At 46.7% G+C, this 18,100-nt stretch overlaps 1 protein-coding gene across 1 annotated transcript; it reads left to right on the plus strand.

Annotated features, from left to right (window-relative positions):
- The first annotated feature begins 7,371 nt into the window (after window positions 1-7,371).
- On the plus strand, window positions 7,372-12,230 carry LOC137855929 (lysozyme g-like). The gene is made up of 5 exons (XM_068680633.1): window positions 7,372-8,177; window positions 8,794-8,883; window positions 9,239-9,441; window positions 9,691-9,829; window positions 10,674-12,230. Exons 1-5 carry the CDS (start codon window positions 8,030-8,032, stop codon window positions 10,802-10,804), a joined length of 711 nt encoding a protein of 236 aa, XP_068536734.1. The 5' UTR covers window positions 7,372-8,029; the 3' UTR covers window positions 10,805-12,230.
- Window positions 12,231-18,100: the final 5,870 nt, after the last annotated feature.

Below are 18,100 nucleotides of genomic sequence, written 5' to 3' on the forward strand. Positions count from 1 at the left end.
ATCCTTTCAAATAAAGTCATCTAGGTGCTGTGGGTCATTCTCTGTTAATAAGGGCCTGTCAGAAAGTTGCATGTGCTCTTTCTAGATTTGTAACAAACTATAGTTCTGTCTAAGGCATCACTGAGAAGGCAATCAGCTTGAGATGTATGCAGCCACGTGGCAGTGTGCTGGAAGCATACTTGCTTCAAGTTGATCTCATTTTCAGTGTAGAAACTCTAAATGAACAAGTGTTCTTTTTGCATCTGGTTGCATGGAATTAAATTTAGGTAATTCATATTCCAACAGTCTTGCTAGGAGTGCCTTAGCAGGACTTATCTCCGAGCACTAATTACATTGTCTAGGCTGTGGGAATATTAAATCATGTTTTAAATTGTTGCAGCCTCTCTGGAAATGCATTTAGGCAGTAGCTCGTTAGGTTTCTGACATATTGTGGTGTTAAAGGTTGCTCGGGTCCACGTGTCAACAGTCCCATTAAAAACTCAGAGTAAATGCTAATCAGAGGCAGTGGTTTCATGGCAGTTTAAGTTGATTATTTTTTTTTTCTAGGTTAATCTTCAATTCGACCTGTTCCTTCATCTGGTTTCTGGTAGGGCCACACATGTTCCAGGGCTGATACAAGGGGTCCACAGGAACATGCGACTTGGATAAAGGAGGGGGGGTGTATACTAACTACTTAAATTTTTTTTTTTTGAAGTAGTAGCCTCAGATGGATCTGCCTGCTTCAGATCTGTACTTTTACATCTGCTTTCTGTGTTTTCTGTCCTAAATGAACATTTAAACTGTCACTGAACAGTCCCCTTGGTGAGTTTTCTGCTCCTGGTCTACATACTACTTTGATATGAACAATCCACATCTATTAATCTCGTTTTGGGTGGAATGTAGAGATTCGTTAAAATGTGGAAAATTCTTTTAGTTTGAGTATTGAGGAACATTATTTTTTTCTTCTGAGGTGAAGCTCAAGCAGTACAGAGGTACAGATTAAATAGTGAAATGTCCATGATAGTACGTCCTTCAGCGAGCTAGAAGAGGAAGCAATACAAAGAACATTAATTTAACGAAATGTCAGCTGTGCAAACTTGAAAATCGTGAAGCTTGGCTTTGTCAACAGTGATGTAGTGACAATAAAGGTGACAAAAAAAGACGTTGAGGACACGCGATAGCTAGAAAAGGCAGGGGTTGCGTGTCACCAGTTGCTTACGGCTGCAGGATGGTGTATGTGAGGCCGTGACTAACTGGGACTCCTGAACCTGGGCTAATCACAAAATGGGGCCTGGCCTGGCACGTGTCGGTCATGGAAGGGTCTTACGCAATGAGGGGATGAGAAAATGTTCACATGCAGCTCTTGGAGTTATGGGGCTTAAGCATGAGCCCAGCATGTAACATTAGCAGTGATTAGTGCTTGATGCTTCCGTGAAGTAATCGTTAATGCTTGGGGAAAATAACAGCTGAGCGAGGCCGGTGCTGCTCAGCTCTGCGTGCCAGGGGCTGCGAGCGTGTCCGTGTGCTGATCCTCCACTGAGCCCATGTTGTGCTTGGGATGCTCTGAGTGAGGAATCCACCCAAAGATTAAATGGCGCTTTGGGATTTGGGAAGTTCAGTCCTTGAAAGGGGTTGAATGAGACGCAAGCTCTGGAGCAGGGAACAAATTAGCAGCTGCTCTCAGACCCCTGTTGTAGGTTGGGCCCCCTGTGATTGTAATAAAGGCCATTGAGGAAGGCAGACTGGTAATGATTTGATGCCTCCCAGTTCTGTGTTCCAAGTAATCCACATTGCGCTATTTTCCTCCTGGAAGTTCCAAAAGGAATGCTTTTCTATAGAAATTTCTGTAGGAAATTTGGGTTTTGAGCAACCAGAATGTTGACACTCATTTTCCTCTCTTACACACACACACACCCCTACATGTACGTGTGCACACATCAAATCGATGCAAAAATAACCTGGCTTCTGGACTCGCTGTATACTTGATAGCTGTACTCTGCTTTTCTTGAAGGGCTCTTTTGTCAGTAGGGGGCTGATCCATCTTTTTAGAGCTAGAGGGTCAGGGATACGCTCCCGAGTTTAAAAGCCTCTGGGAATCAGAATTGGAGCATATTTGATGTTACTGGGTGTTGCTCTTCATCCTTCTTTTAAAGGATAGATAGATAAGTAGGTAAATAGTTCTTCCACGTCAGAGCAATTTGTTGCTCTGAAGGTCTAGCCTGCTCCTTTGTTCCTGGGGAGCCGTCAGAGTTAAGTCTCACAAATACGACAGAGGTGCTTTTGGATGTTCCAGTCTCCCAGACCCTCCTTTTTATCCATCCCCTGGAGAATCCTGTGCTGTATCAGATGTGTGAAAGGGGACGTACGCTCATACCCCTTCCATTGATGTAAGCTAACACACCAAACTGGCTAAAGTAGTACAAAACCATCGCAAAATAAAAAGCTCAAATTTGGTGAGTTAATTTCAAGTGCACATAATGCTGGCAGATGCTTGATGCTTTTTGTTAAGAAATCTTGCATCCAGAGGTCCCGCGCAATGCGTGCTCTAAGGCTATGATTTTCCAACTGCCTGTTACAAACAGGAGTTGAGCTACCTGAAATAAAGCTCCTCTGCTGCAGGAGCCACGTAACTGTGTCAGCTCAGCAGTGAGCCTGTCTCCTTGTGCTTTGCGTTTCTTGAGCACAGCCTGTTCAAACATCATCTGCCCCACAGTACGATTTCAACATCAGACTCCTTTTAAATGTGTTTGGACCTAATTAACTTATCTTCTGCACAAACCACGCGATCTTCAGTAAACGTTGGCTTTTCCCGGGATGACATTGTATGAAAACCAGGTGAGTACAGCATATAAAAACAAATTAATTCCTGTCCTGTCCTTCCTCCTCGCTAATTATTTCATCTTGTAAGTGTGCTGCCCTAGAAAAAAATGTCAGAAAGTGCTTCCTGTTTGGTTTCCCAAGTGTTGACAGACCTCGGTGCTTTGTATCATGAATTCCAGGCACACAGAAAAGCTCGTAATAGTTATCATGATTAATGGGTGAAGTTAATTATTCAGAGATGTTACTTCGCCATCCCTGTGAGTCACTAATGTACTATCCTCATTTTATACGTGGGAGACTGAAACAAGATTAGCTTTGCTGGAGGAGGACCTGGGCACACCAAGAACTAGGTGCTCCACTACCTCATTTCAGCCGCTTCCTGAAATCCGTATTTTGGGAGTAGGTTTGTCAGTTTTCTCTCAGATGCACCTGGTCCTGGTGAGGTGTGTAAGTATTTTGTGAGTAAATGCATGAGTGCGGGCTGCAGACTCCCATCCACACAGGGATTTTGATGTTGGGACACAAAGAGCAGAGCACAGACCTTAGGAGGCAAGGACCACGCTGCTCTGGCTGGGCCACTTGAGGCTTGCACAGGAGCAAAAGTGCATCTCAGTGGCCTACCTGGAGCACAGCTTCGGAGCATGACAGATGCTTCATGAGCTCACACCCTCTCATGGCTTGAACTCTAAATGACTTCTTTTGGGTGATATTTCTGTGTCTAAGCTGGGATATGAACCAAAGTCTCCTAAGATCCAGTCCAGTGAGCTCTTTGCTAGGTTGTCTTCCCTGTGATAAAATTCAAAGTCTCGTTATAGAGAAAAAAAAACAAAAAACACTTTTTTTCTTCTTTTCATAAATACTTCTGGTCTTAGTTTTCTCACACGATGGCTGGAGAGAGGCTTTGTGCAGAGTGAGATGTTTCAATGCCAACCTGTGTTCTTCTGTACGTCAAGATAAGGGAGGAGCCCGGCCCTCAGCAGCTGCTCAGCTCAGAGCACAGTGAAAACCAAGAGCCTCATGCCTCCCAAACGTGAAGCCTGTCTCACTTCACTTTTGCTGTTGTTACTCAAAGGTATATTAGATGCAGAAAAGAAACTCTATTATTAACTTGTCCGTGTCTCTTTAAACATTGGGAGAGACAGCTCTAGAGGATTTGCCTGAGACGAAAGGCGTGGGTCTAAAACAAGCCGGTGAGGGGAGGCCACAGATGCATCTTTAACTGGCCAGTTAGTGCGAGGCTTCCAACATGCGTCAGTGGGCATGGGCAGGTTCCCCATAAAGTAGTCGTAAGGTCTGTGAATACCTGGTGTTACCTGTAATTACATCCCAGACAAAAGGGATAGCCTGAGAAACGCACCTGCCAGGAGATATTAGGAAACTGGAGCTGAAACGCACAAAAAGAGGCGGTAATTAGTATGGATGTTGTTCCAGGTGCTTTTAGGTGCTTTTTTTTTTCTCACCATCCCACCAAACATGACAATACAGCCCTCAGCCTGGCAGAGAACGATATGCAATATGTAATGCTGTTCAAAATGATACTGTGTTTTGATTACACCTCGATTAAATGGGGAAAAAATAAAATTGGTTGCTCACGTGGTCTCTCCCGTTGGTTGGAGGCAGATTTTACCTGGTGCTTGACATCATTTTCCAAATTAAATCTAGCACAAACATGAAAAGTCCTGGTGGCAGGTGCGGCTCGCTCTCATTAAATGGTTCACCTGGATCTGCTGCTGTGGGTTTACACGGAGCAGACCAGAAATCTTGGTGTCTGACACCCTGCAGGTCCCTTCGCATGGCGGTGCCCTGGACAAGCTGGCTCAGAGCCCTGCCCCGTTGAGCTACGTGAGCATGACCTTGTTTCCACAAAGGCTGCCTCCTCTCTGCATTCAGTCGAAGAGGTGGCAGTCGGCAAATTTTGTGTAGATAGGGAAGTGTTTAGCACCAAAAAAAATCTCATTCATAATGCTGCTGAGAAAATGCCCCCCTATTTGGCCTCGTGCTGGAATTGTGTGACTACAAAGAGTCTGCCACAGGGATCTGACAGCATACAGCAGCACAGATAAAAATAATTGTATTTTAAAAATAGCAGCCACAATTGAAGAAGTAAATAAACAACAACGCAACGCAGAGCGGGCATTAAGAATTCATGTGACAGTACTGGGAATTGCACAGAAAATCTTCCTGTGGGCACTAAATGAGAGAGAACATACATAACAAAGAGAATCGGTATTTAAACTGAAAACTCTCTTAAGGACCATTAATGAACGACAGACCCATTAGGAAAGAAATCTTACCTACGATCAGAGGCTACTTTCAAACAAAAAAAGTCCAAAATCATCAACTTGATTGCAGGTTCAGTGACAGAGGAAGACTGGTTTATTACCACTAATATGATACCATCTTTATAAAAGGTTCCTGGGTGTCAACACCCAAATATTTCCATCTATTAGAGAGAATACATCTCTTTCCAATACAGATCACCTTGTTCTATAGGAGGCAAATGAATGTATCTACTGATTTTGTAGCCATCAAGCTGTGCACTCTGGCCTCTTCCCAGTTTGTTTCTTCTGTCTTTCCTCTCTTCCAGCATTTCTTTGGTCGCTGTTTGCTTTGGAAATCTTTGCAGCCACATTGTACATGTGATGGCTCTATTTTCTACCTGTTATTTCCAAAGATACCACATAGATTAGTACCTTATGTCAAATGTTACCTTGAATTATTTAAAATCTTACACTGTAGTAAAAGAATTAAGATTTCTTCTAGTCTAAGGCACCGTAACACAACATCAGGTTTGCAGATGAATAATGAATGCCTAGCCATTTTGTGGTCTTTGGAAAGATTTCTATTATTTCAATGTTTTCGCCCAAATAAATGAGTGATTTCAGACACCTGAACTAACAACCCAACCCTTGTGTAACAACAGGGCCAGATTCTCCAGTGGAGCTTCCCTCCTTCTTACTAATGCGAGGTCTAAGTCCTTGATAGCTGTATTCAGGGATTTTAAGGTGGCAAGGCCCACTTGGTCATCACCCGTGCTTTAACAACTAATAACCCTCGCTTGTTTTGAACTTAGAAATGTGTGTCTGTCCGGAATAGGGCTTCGTACTCAGCAGGTCTAAAGCACAAAGGAGAGAGGGAAAAAAAAAAAAAAGAGAGAGAGAGAGAAATACATTGATTTTTAATTTATTAAATAACAAAAAGAAAGCTATTTGAAGGAACTCTTACTTTTCTAGCCTACACCCATGCTAGGCAGAGTCTGATGAAGAGAAAAACGTGGGGAGGGAGACAGGCTTAGAGGCCACTGGCCTCCCAGACAATCTTTCAGTCCCCTAATTTGTTTTAGTAACTTACACGTACAAAAAGTGTCTCAGCCACATGGTGCAAATCTGTCCCAAACCCTCTGCAAGCCCCCACTGACTTCAACTGCTGAGATATCAGTACCCTTCCTCCTTGCCTCAGCAGCAGCAGCCCTTTTTGGAAATCATGTGAAAGTTTGATATTCAATTAAAATCTTGCCAATCTAAACTCCTTGGGGAGACGAGACAAAAACCCTTCCAGAAATGTGCCCAGACTGATCTGGGATGTAAAGGAAGGAGAGCACCAGGCAGGGATCTGAATTTTGCCTGGCCTCTGCCACTGATTCACTGCAATGCTTTCTGTAAGTCATTTATGGAGCATCAGTGTAGTCATTGATGGAGGAAAAACAATATTTATTTCCTTTCACAGAATTGTCCTGAGTCTTACTAACCACTGCTTGTACAAATCTTCGGATGAAAGAAAACATAAGAGTTCAAAGCTCTTATTATATATTACCTGTTACACTTTATAACAAATGTCATCACACTAAACAGGAATTAACATTCCAAAACCCAGAGGGTGGGTACCTTTTCATACCCATATATATAAAAGTCATCAAGTGACCTGCCTCAGAGGAAGGCTGATTGAAGACAGGTGAGTCTGAATCCACTCGGAGAATATCTGTGTGGACGCAGAAGCCTTGATTTTGGCTTTGATTTAGCATGCTGTTAATTTTGTAATTGTTTCCCTGTTTCTACTTAAGGCTTGTGGTGATTTTTGTGATGGGACTAAAAAAAGGCTGATGCCTTAAAACCTTATAATGTGACAATTTTCTGTTTATAGAAACAGCTACAAACTGCAGCATTAGGTATGGATTTACCATTGAATTAAGAGGTATTGGGTCAGGCTGCAGGGATCCAGGCTTGCAAATACTCAGTGTTTGGACTCAAAGTGAGCTGCTGAGCACAAACCCAGCTCTGGCAGTGGGCATTTGCTGGGCTGAATGATCTCTCTCAGGGCAAGGGAGTCTTTCTGATGACATTGGTGGCCTATTTGAGTTTGGGCATCCATGCAGTCTGCTTTACAGTGGAAATACCTATTAGACTGGAGAATAGGTCAGGCATTACTAAAATCAATAAGGCATTTTCAGGTGTTAATAGCATTGCAGGATGACTGCCTGCAAGGCTCATGGCATTGTTTTGTACTTGAAATATTCTTGGGAAAAAAAAAAAAACAAAAACAAAAACAAAAAAAAAAATTTGTAAGCTCTAAAACCTGCTTAGTTAAATGCCCTCACCAGCAAGGCAAGCACAATCAATGTTTTTTGTTTTTTTTTTCCAGCCGATAGCTATTATCTGATGATATTTTGGAATTTTATTAATAAACACAAGAGGCATTCATTACTAAAGTGATTATCTGCTGTTGTCACACACAGGAATTAATGCAGAAATATTGTTTTAACAGCAAAACCTTGGAACTGCTCTGCATGCTCTCAGCAGCAAAATGGGGGCTGTATTGCTTGATTTTTGGCAACGTGTTTTTCCTAAAGGCTTTCCAAAGCCGTGTTGCCTTTTGAACAGAGAGATCTATGCACTCTGTAGTACACTGGATGTCAAACACATGTATATTTAAAGCAAATGTACTGAGCCTCCTTATTGTAGAGATGCTGTGGGTGTTCAAGAGGGGCCATGAGAGCAAGCAATGGGCTAAAAAAGTCCCTGCTGGCCCTGGTTTGGTGCTTCCTTCTTAATGTGATGGTGACAGCAAGGTGGCACATGAGATGGAGGAGCCGTCCCTCCAAAAACTCCCAGATATTTAGGAAATAAGAAGCAGACAGGGCTCCATCACCCGCTTGTCCTGCCAGCACCATCCCCTGAAGCCAGCAGCTGCCAGGAGAGCCCAGGGCTGGGGAGGAGCAGGGGGAGCTCTTGGCATGGACACTTTTTTCAGGGCTGTTGAATTTCACCATCAACTTCTTCACGTTTTGCAACTTTCTGTGTTCTCAGGTGTCCTGGGGCAGCGGAGGAGAGCCATCGCCATGGTCCCCGCGCTGCTCTTGCTGGGCCTTTCGGCCCTGATCGGTGAGCCTGGGCACGGGTTTGGTTTGCTGGGGAAAGCACCCTGCCCTCAACTGCTTGCAGAGTCACAGACATACCCAGCTAGCCTTGTCTGACCTCTCTGCCTACTCAGAAAGGTCTCCCAAATGTCACAGGCTGTTTGACGGAGCCTATTCATTCCTCAGTTATTGAGGAAATTGGGGTAATTTGCCCAGGCTGAGGCACACGCTCTCCTCAGCTAATTCCCCGTGAGGTCGTGGGGACACCCGGGAGATGTTCCCAGCCATCATCTGAGGGGTGCTGGGCATCAGGGGGCATTAAACAGAAAGAGCCCTGTGAGGTAAATGTGGAGCCTGTGGCTCCTTCCCCCACACCGGCTTTTACACTTAGCAGGGCGGACACCTATTTGTGTAAATCATCATCAGTTTCATTTGCTTCAACCTATTCAGCTAGGAAAGAACAAATTCCTGCCCTCTGTCACCGGTAATGTCACTGACAGGGAGCAGTGGCCATGACATACGCTTTGATTATGGGCCTGGATGAACGAATGCCTCATGCTTGCCTTGCATTCACCTGCAGCAAGCTGTGCGACACTGCTCCGAGATCTCATGTTTCCAAACACCTCCGTCTCATTTTCCAGCTCCGTCTGCGAGTTACAGTTGCTATGGCGATATAAATGCTCTTCAAGCCCCCACGATTTCCTGCACAGCCGTGAGAGCCCCGGACTGCGGTAGGTACCGCGCACCGCTTGATCTCTCGGCCTACCTGTACCTGGCGGAGGGATGCTGCGCCTGCCTGGCGTCACCACCAAATTAAACATGCTGCAGCTACTCAATTAGCCAAGAGGGAGAAAGAAAGCCCTCTCCCCAGCCCCAAAAATGTGGCAGGTGCTGTGAAGCCTCTAGACTTGGTGGGAAGTGGGAGGGCAAACTCCACAGGCAGGATCCTCAGCCTGGAAGTAGAGGGAGCTGCAGCAAACCCCATTTCACCCCACACACCCGTTCACCAGCTGTAGCACCAGCATCAGCACCCTCCCCAAACCCCGTTTTTGTAAGGGCGGGTGGGTAAGGCTGCCTCTCCCCCAGCTGCAGGCATTGCTGCTGTGAGGAGGACGGCGGATGCGGACATCATTCGCCTGAGGAAATACGAGATCCCCATTAAGAGAGTCGCCAGGAACCTGTGCCTGGACCCGGCGCTCATCGCTGCCATCATCTCGCAGGAGAGCCGTGCCGGCCTGCTGCTGGACAACGGCTGGGACCAGGGCCGGCAGAGGTTCGGCCTGATGCAGGTACGGCCACAAGACGAGAGAGGAGAGCCCACAGGTTGGGCTGTCTGTCTCGGGGCTTCACCTTGGCCAGTGAGCCTCCCGCGTTCAACACTGGGACACACTCCCTTTGCAGACTGCGTTTTATCACCTCAGTTTTATCACAAGTTGGGTCTCTGCTGTGAATTGTGGACAGGGAGTGTTAAAACGAGGTGAAGCTACAGCGGTGGTTGTGTTTGAAGGGAAAACGATCTTCTTGCTTGACTTTTCCAGATCGACAGGCGCTACCACCAGCCTTACGGGACGTGGGACAGCGAGGAGCACATCAACCAGTGTTCGACCATGCTGGTGCTTGGGATCAATGAAATGCGGGCGAGGCACCCTACCTGGACCTGGGACCAGCAGCTGAGAGGTACGGCATGCCCCATGCAGCAGTGGGGACATGCTGGGGGTTACGTGTGGAAACAAAGAGGGGACATTGCATTACTGGCACCATCAGGACGTTAACAGCTGAGATTCTCTCTTCTACATCTCTCTTCTACATCTCTCTCCTACTTTTCACCATCAGCGCTTTGACTTGTGATTTGCAAGGCACTTTCACACAGGTGTAGGTTCAGTGTGATATCCTACACATTATTCCCTTGGGTTCCTCTTTCATTCCCACACTGCCTTTTTTATTTATTTTTTTTAAATATGAATATTTCAATAAGCTTTCTAATATTCTAATAACAGTTAGTCAACACCAGATGATCACTTTCTGTTTGTATGAGGCGAAGGCCTCTGAATGATGGGAGTGCTGTGCATCTGTTGGTGTCGCTTTTAAAGGGAAAAGATCATCAGCTTGGCAGATTTTATAACATCTTAGCATCCCTTAATTTTTTTTTTTACTTTTTTTTTTTTAATATGTTGGGTCAAGGAAGCTTGAGATACAGGTTTGTTCATCACCCGTGTTATCTGCATGCTGTTTTATTCCCTCGTTGCTATTTCTTGCTCTCCCATCCTTTTAGACTGCAGCCTTTTGTGGGACCAGCATGCTGTTCCTACCCACATTTGGAGAGAATCAGGGGCTTCTTAACCATACAAATAAGCATTTTGCGAAATGAATCACATTTCAGTAATAACACACAATTAGCAACTTCCCAAGCTGTTGTATACGTCTGATGAGATGCATTGCCCTTTATACTAGGAATTTTTACTTTTTAAATCTGTATTTCTCATTTATAATCCCATGATAACTCTTTCTTAACTCTTCCCAGGGGGAATCTGTGCCTACCGTGCAAGAATCAGCAACATCCAGGTCTACGACGAAGACCCCTGCGGCAGAGACAACTCCTACGTCAACAGCGTGATCGGGCGGGCCCAGTACTTCAAGAGGCATGGGTTCTAGATCAGCAACTGACCCCACCACAGACCCTCTCCTCCACGTAGTCTAGCCCAGTAGTGATGGTAGTACCCAGAGCGGTTCCTCCAGGGCTCCTGGCAGGAGCAGTGCTGGTGGCACCGGCACGTTGCTTGCTCCAGCACACCCCAGTTGCCCATGGGCAAGCTCAGTGCTGCCTTCCAGGGGACTGACAGGGGCAACACGCCACGAGCTCAGGGCCTTTAGAAGGCAGCTGAGGACATCCCCACTGGGTGAGGAAGCTCCTTGCATTAGGGGCTGAACCTGGGGCTGTTTGTGCATCCCTCCAGCAAGCAGCTCTCCCTCAGCATGGGCTGTGCTGTTGCCGTCTCCTCTCTACGTCCACCTCCTTCCTTCTCCCCAGCCAACGGGAGGGAGAAGCCCCCAAGCTAAGATCTTCCTCCCCCTTGATGGTGCTGGCTGCTTGGCAATGAAGAGGCTCCTCTCTGAGTCTTCCATCTCTGCACACTTCTGTTAGCTGCTTATTCCTGGGGCCAGCCTTGTGGGGTAAACCACCAAGCATTCTCCTGGTGCTCCTGTGAGCCCAGGAGCCCCTTAAGGGCTGGTGACCCCTAGAGGGAGAAAAACAGCCTTGCACAGGGGAAATCCTCTACATGGGAAACAGTACAAGTGCTGTAGTGGGCACACAAATCACCTTTCTGTTACAGAGCCACACTCTGAGCAGGAGCTGGCCCCGGGTATCCCTGCCCCAGGAGCTGCATTACAGCGATAGTGCTGGTATGAAACTCACCGCCTTTCCTCCTTTCCTTTGGCATGTTTGTGCTGGGGCCCGCTGAGTTTCAAAGCGTGCATTTCGGCTTCTGTCCCTCTGCCAGGTACCCTGCCTTTTAATCAGGAGTGAATTAGCTCTGGGTGTATAAATTCTGTTTGAAAGTATTCTTCAATGCGGATGGGTCTGGGTGCAAATTTTGGTTTAAAGAGAATCCAAATAAAGAGAAACGATGTATTCCAATTCTTTTGTTGCTTGGCAAACAACTCATCTCTGCAGTTTCACAAGGCTGGGTGGGTAGCAATGTGTGGCTCTGGTAAATAACCCAATTTGGGACTTTCTTAGAACAGAAAGAGGAAAACCAATCTGCAGAGCAGGGGGCAGGGAAAATGGGTTCAGAGGCAGATGCACAGCAGCTCAAGCCCAGGACAAGGGAACCAGGGCATCTGTGTTTAGTGCTGATCACCATTTTGGGGGTATCAGGGCATCTTCCTGGCAGCTGCCACCACCGCTGATGCAGAAGATACGTCTGGTGGTCACTGCTGGTCAGAGCTGACACAGGCAGTGCAAAAGCTGATTCGGAGACAGCTTTTGCAAGCCAGGCACTTTCAGCTCTGTGCTCAGTTTCCTACGGCCTCATCAGTCACTCATCTGCTTACCGTCACGGCAAGGACTGTGAGTAGCTGAAGTATTCGCAGGCAACTTCATGCTTTTTTATCTCTGGAGACCAGAGGGAGCTATAGGGCACCTCTAACATTACTGTGGGGTTTGTTTGTTTGTTTGTTTTTAAGACTACAGGAAACAGTTCAGTGTTGGGCTACCGGGCGTATTCAGCTATGTATTAATTAGTCTCTAGTGAATTCTGTGCTATACTCAGATAATTTTAGTAAAATGACTACTTTGTAATGCAGACTTGTGAGACATAACACACAGTTTCATTATCTCTACTTGATATAGCTAATGTAAGATTAATTGAAATCTTTGCTTTGTTGTGCTATGTAAATCTCTATTATACAAACACCTTACCCTGTGTGCAACCTATATAAACACCTTAGGCAGAACAATATGAACACTTTTGGTAGAACAATATAAACTTCACAAGGGCTGGGGGCAGGGAATCTCAGTGCTGCCCCTGTCTGCAGAGTTGTTTTTTGAGTTTGGAGGATGCACAAGAGTGGAGTTTTCTTTGTTCCCCTCACATCACCTTTATTTGCTGCCAGCAAGCTCCATGCCACTACGATGAGTTGCCATCCCTGTGGATCTGTGGACACCTTGGGAGTCCAATTACTTTGTGCATTACCTCTGAGGCTGCTGCTTCACGTTACGGTAACACCACCCGAGGGGCTGCAGATCTGCCTGCTGGTTTCTGCAGCTTTGCACAAAGAAATGTTTTAAGTCTATTTAAAGGTCCTGATTTCAGCAATTCCATATTTTGTTGCAAATATTATTTTATGGTATCAGCAGATTGTGCAGAGGAGGGAAAATCCCTGTGGAAAGTGAATTGAAATATAATTGCTTAATAAATTGGCAGGAAGGAGTAAATAATTAAGGAGAGTTTAACATCAGCATATTGCTTTCAGGTTTGAGCAAAAGCTTTCTTAACAAGCAGAGCTGGCATTGCTTTTGCTCTCTGATCTTTCCCTGGTCCATTGTACTCGGAGCCGCTTGTCTGGCTGGGGCGCACGGGGCTGCTGTGGCAGCACGCTCAGTCACCGAGCCTGTTGTGAAAAACAGGCAGCTTGCAAAGCGAGTGGTCTTCTGCCATGTAACATGTCGTGGAAAGCTGAAGTACGGGTCAGGAAAGAGAAGAGATAAACAAAAGGGGAAAGAAAGGTCCGGCGAAGCGTAGACTAAGGAGCCCAGCTGCAGCACCTGGACAGACAGGAATAAAGGATTGAACACTTACTTTGTGAGCACCTGGGGGACAACAAGGCATCAAGAAGCAGTCAGGAGGGCTCTGGCAGTGTGGCTTGCCAGGAATAAAGTGCCTCAAGCCTACCACAATCCTTATCTCACTGGGTAAATTGCCAAGAGAGACGCTGTGGCTGTGCCATATCATGAGCTCGATAGGGCTTTCACCAGTGATCCGTGAAGTACCCTGATATGTCAAGGGCCTGAAGATGAGAACAAAAAGCACTGCTTGGAGAAGCTATCAGCAGATTCTGGTCAAACTGGTGAGATGATTCAAGCGGAGCCACAGAAGTCTGTCCTGCAGAGATTTTTATGCAATTTGTGGTTGTGATGTGAATGTTGCACTAGAGCTATCAAACTATGGGTGAAGACAACGCTGATTGAACACAAGCACTTCTACCAATGGTTAAAAACTAAGGAAACCCATTTTAGGGATCACAGTACTGAAAATGAGTAAATACAATTGCAAAACACTCGAGGAACTTGGGGATGGGCATAAGGAGGGGAGGAGCAAGCAGGCGGCCATCCTGTGAAAAGGGCTGGGGCATTGCTGTGGAAACCCAATGAGCTGATGTCATGAAAAGGGAGAAGGGAACAAAAAAAGAGGGATTTATCTTTATCATAGCACAGTGAATGTAGCACCTGGGGTAATTCTCCTCTCTGTTCTTCTGAAGTCAGCATTAGTGTTTGGATGTGTTGCATCAAGAATGTTATCGGGAAAACTGCAAGTCAAGTGGAAGGTACTGCCTATAATAAAAAAGGAAATACACTTTTTTTTTCCAGAAAAAGAAAGAAAAACAACAGTCTTAATTTTCTAATACACAAAAGAAGTGGAGGGCAATGACCCACATCCTTCCCTTCCCCTGGAGCGTAGGGCAAGTAGTGTTGAGTTTGGCAACAGGTCTGTGTCGGTTATTTCAGAAATATTCCAAGGGCAGTGAAGCAACGCAACATTTGCTGGATGTTTCAAGGAACAAACCAGACCAATATTTAACATGTACGTATGCCATGCTGCTGTAGATATGTGGAATGCATGAGGAGAAGGAAGGACCTTTTCCAGGCCGTCGGACTCCACAGGCAGCAAATAGGAAAGACAAACTGCAGACAAGGAAGCAAGAGCTTCTTTGTTAGGATCTTGTGCACTGTTTCTGCTACCAATCTTGAGAAGAGTATTTAAATGTGCTTTTCTATAATAAATAGTAAATCTGACACATCAAGTTTTCTCCCTCACCCCCTGGCTGAGCTGCGGGTGGTGTGGGCTCCGTGGCTCAGGCACCGGTCTGCCCAGAGCCTGGGGCTGCAGCGATGGACTTCCACGGACACCAGGCAGAGTGAGCAACCAACACAGCAATAGCTGAAACAGCAGGAAAACCCTGCCAAAGGCAACTCCCCATGGGCCAGAGCCGTGAGCCATGTGGGCATGCAGGTTCCTTTGGTGGCTGACTCTGAATGCTGGATTTGGATGGATCTGAGCCACATGTCCACACGTCTTCTCTCCGAGAGACGTAAAACAATGGGAAATGCCACCACAGCAATGCAGACATGAAAAGCTGTTTGTTCTGCTTTGCTGCCTGTTGCAAGCTGGGCTGGGATTTCCCGGCCAAGAACCTGTTCCCCTGTCTGAGCTTTTTTTGTGGTTGCACACGCAGAACCACACCCTGAAATATTAGGCTCATCTTAGGATTTTCCTTCCTGGTAGAAACAAGTTTATGTTTATACGGGTCAGAAAGGGCAACGCCGGCCCTTCCTTCAGCTGGAGCTGTCAGATGAATGTGAGAAACGCCTTGTGGTCACCCCACAGGTCTGCCTCCAGCAGCTGTAGCAGAAGATGCTGCCCGGGGAAGGCATGCACGTCCACTCTGTAGGATGCTGCTGAATCCATCCAGTCATTTGGGGAAAATGTCAGTGCTGTCAGCCCAGAAGTCCACCTTCAGAAAGAAATGTTGCCTTTTGCCTGTTTTAAACTGGTCTCTTCCTGGTTTCACTGAGTGCCCCTTGGGTTTTATGCTGCAAGATGTGGTGACCAACATTTTTGGTTTCCAGCCCCTTTCATCCCCCCTCGTGACAGGGCTGTACCATTCCCCTGTTGATTTTAGCCAGGTTTCTCCTAGTCTACATCCTTGCTGAGAGGCAGAGACCCTCAACGTGGGCTTCCAACAAGTTGTTTTTGAGCAGCCTCTAGGATGCTCACAGGCTTCTCTGCTTTGGGGCTGCTCCTTTTTATGTAGGCACTGTTGCTTTTAGTGTTTGCCTCAGTTTTCTTCTCTTCCTTGAAACTCTCCCACTGAGGGCACATGGCCTGCATTTTCCACGTCATCTCTTTGTGATTTATTGCCACCAAAAAGTCTGTTTCTGTGCCTCACCCTGATGAGGCACTGGTCTAACCTACACGTAGGCTCCTGCTCTTACCACTGTCCTTCCTGCATTTGCTGCCTCTCCAATCTCACTGTCCAGCATTGTCTTCACAGAGAGACAATAGTACAGTCCAACCATGGCTTTTTTTTTTTTTTTTTTAGTATTGTCTGGGATTTTTACACACGGGATTTTAGGGTGCCTCGCTTTTCCTGCAATATTTTTATGGTGCTACACTTGTATCCTTCACATAGTGCATCCCTCCTCCACCACATCTCATTCCTGTAAGGCTGGCAGTGCTGTATCCCATGGATTTTGTAGCCTCCACCAAGTCTCTGAGATCCCATCAGTCCAAACTGGGTATTCCTCTGCTTCTGCCAGCTCTCCCCAGCTTCTGGTTTAAACATCCCCCTACGACCTTCACAACCTCCAGAGCTGCAGCCTGGCTCGGTTACAGCTCAGGTGGAGCCCACCCCTCCTAGGCTGGTTCCTCTTGTCCCTGAAGCTCCCCAGGCTCCCCACATGGCTCTCTAAGCCACCACCTCATCCCTGCACCAAGGATCATGCCCCCCTGCCTACCTCTCCCACCTCACTGGTGCTTCAGGCCCTATTTACGCCCCCCTCATTTCCCCTCAGGACCAGGGGCCTCCTGGCACCCAGAGCCTCCCACCTCCTCTCACAGATGGGGTGGCTGCCATCCTCCTCCTGCACTGCCTAAATGGGCTTTAATTGTGCTGGGAAGCTTGCAGCAGTCTCATTTCTCCCCTGAAGGCGTAACTAGGATCACTCATTTCTAAATTAACCCTTAATGAGCTAATTAGCAATAGAGGACAAACTTAAGAGCAGGAACAAGCCCAGGTGCTGAGGGTGAAGCTGACCCAGGACTCTCCTGGGCCTTCACCCCTGCAAACTGCCCTGCTGCCAGCACCGTGCCTCCTGAAGAACAGCAAAGGTTTCTTGTTGCAAGTACAGGGAAATAGGAGAATAATATAGAAATTAATCTGGTATTTAAATTCAACTCCATGTCCCAAAGTAGGACGTGAGCAGGCAGCTTGTGGCAGATGGTGATGGACATTACACAAGACAAGGACATTCAGTGGTGGTAAGCATGAACCCAGCAGATGAGGGATGTCCTATGAAAAGAGCTGGAGAAAATGAGTGCTGCTCTGTTAAGAGAAGAGGTGAAGAAGGCAACATACCACTGAAGAGTAGTTGGTACCAGGTCTGACCCTGAGCCCATCAGTCTGACTTCTGGGTGAACCAGAGTTGCCTCTCCCATGTGATTGCTGTGATAGATTAAGAGCTGTGATAAATTAAGAGCATCCTTTGGCACGAGTCCTTGCTGGGGACCCCACAGTTGGAAATCATCTCCACAGAGAAGGTCCTGGCCATCCTGGTGGACAACAAGTTGACCATGAGCAGGTAATGCACCCTTGCAGCAAAGAAGGCCACCAGCATCCTGGGCTGCATTAGGAAAAGCATCACCAGTAGGTCCAGTGAAGTGGTTCTTGCCGTCTATTTGGCACTCCCAGTTTTGGGCTCCCCAGCACAGAAAGGACCCTGACATGGTGTAACAGGTCCAGCACAGGCCACCAGGCTGGCTGGGGTTGGAGCAGAGGTTGTACGAGAAGAAGCTGAGGAACGTGAGTATGCTTGGGCATCTGCAGCCCTCCTTCCTGCAAAGCCGGGCTTTGTGTTTAGAGCTAAATATGCAACATTTTAAGAAGGTTGTTTGGGATCATGGCATTCCTCTGGCTACCAGAGGGAGTGAACTGCAGAGGCAGAGCAGGTTGGAGTAGCGGAGAAGGCGCTGCTGACAGATTATTGTGGTGATCCCACCACGGGAGCACAGTACCTGTGGGAAAGGCGAAATCATGGGGCTTGAGAGGGATCCTTTGGAGAAGGTATGGAGAAGGTACAAAGAGAGCTAGCCCCAGGACCATAGCAATTGATTAATAGCCAATTTATTGTTATTTAACTTGTTCTTTCCAACTCAAAGGGAGTGGAAATCCCCGGTCCTTTGTTTGTTATCAGCTTCTCCTTCCGTGATATTTCAAGAAGATAATGTTACAATAACAATATTCTTGAGCAAAATTTCCAGGTCCCCTAAGCACTCGCCAGCTACGGAACAGGAGAACAATAAAGGTAAACCTGGTGGAGCAACGCACTGCTCCTTTAACCACTGCTGGCACCGTGCAGTGGCTCCGCGTCCAAGATGTGCTCTGGGAGGTGGGGTGATGCCCACTGCATCACTGCGTACCAGCAAAGGCAACTTGTCCAGAAAGGCATTG

Source organism: Anas acuta, chromosome 1 (assembly GCF_963932015.1).
Source record: "Anas acuta chromosome 1, bAnaAcu1.1, whole genome shotgun sequence".
NCBI lineage: Eukaryota > Metazoa > Chordata > Aves > Anseriformes > Anatidae > Anas > Anas acuta.

Excerpts from the sequence above, each read along its gene's own strand:
- LOC137855929 (XM_068680633.1), top strand. The coding sequence starts at position 8,030 with ATGGACACTTTTTTCAGGGCTGTTGAATTTCACCATCAACTTCTTCAC. Across the intron at positions 9,442-9,690 it reads AGAGGTTCGGCCTGATGCAG|ATCGACAGGCGCTACCACCA; the intron begins GTACGGCCACAA and ends TGACTTTTCCAG. Across the intron at positions 9,830-10,673 it reads CTGGGACCAGCAGCTGAGAG|GGGGAATCTGTGCCTACCGT; the intron begins GTACGGCATGCC and ends AACTCTTCCCAG.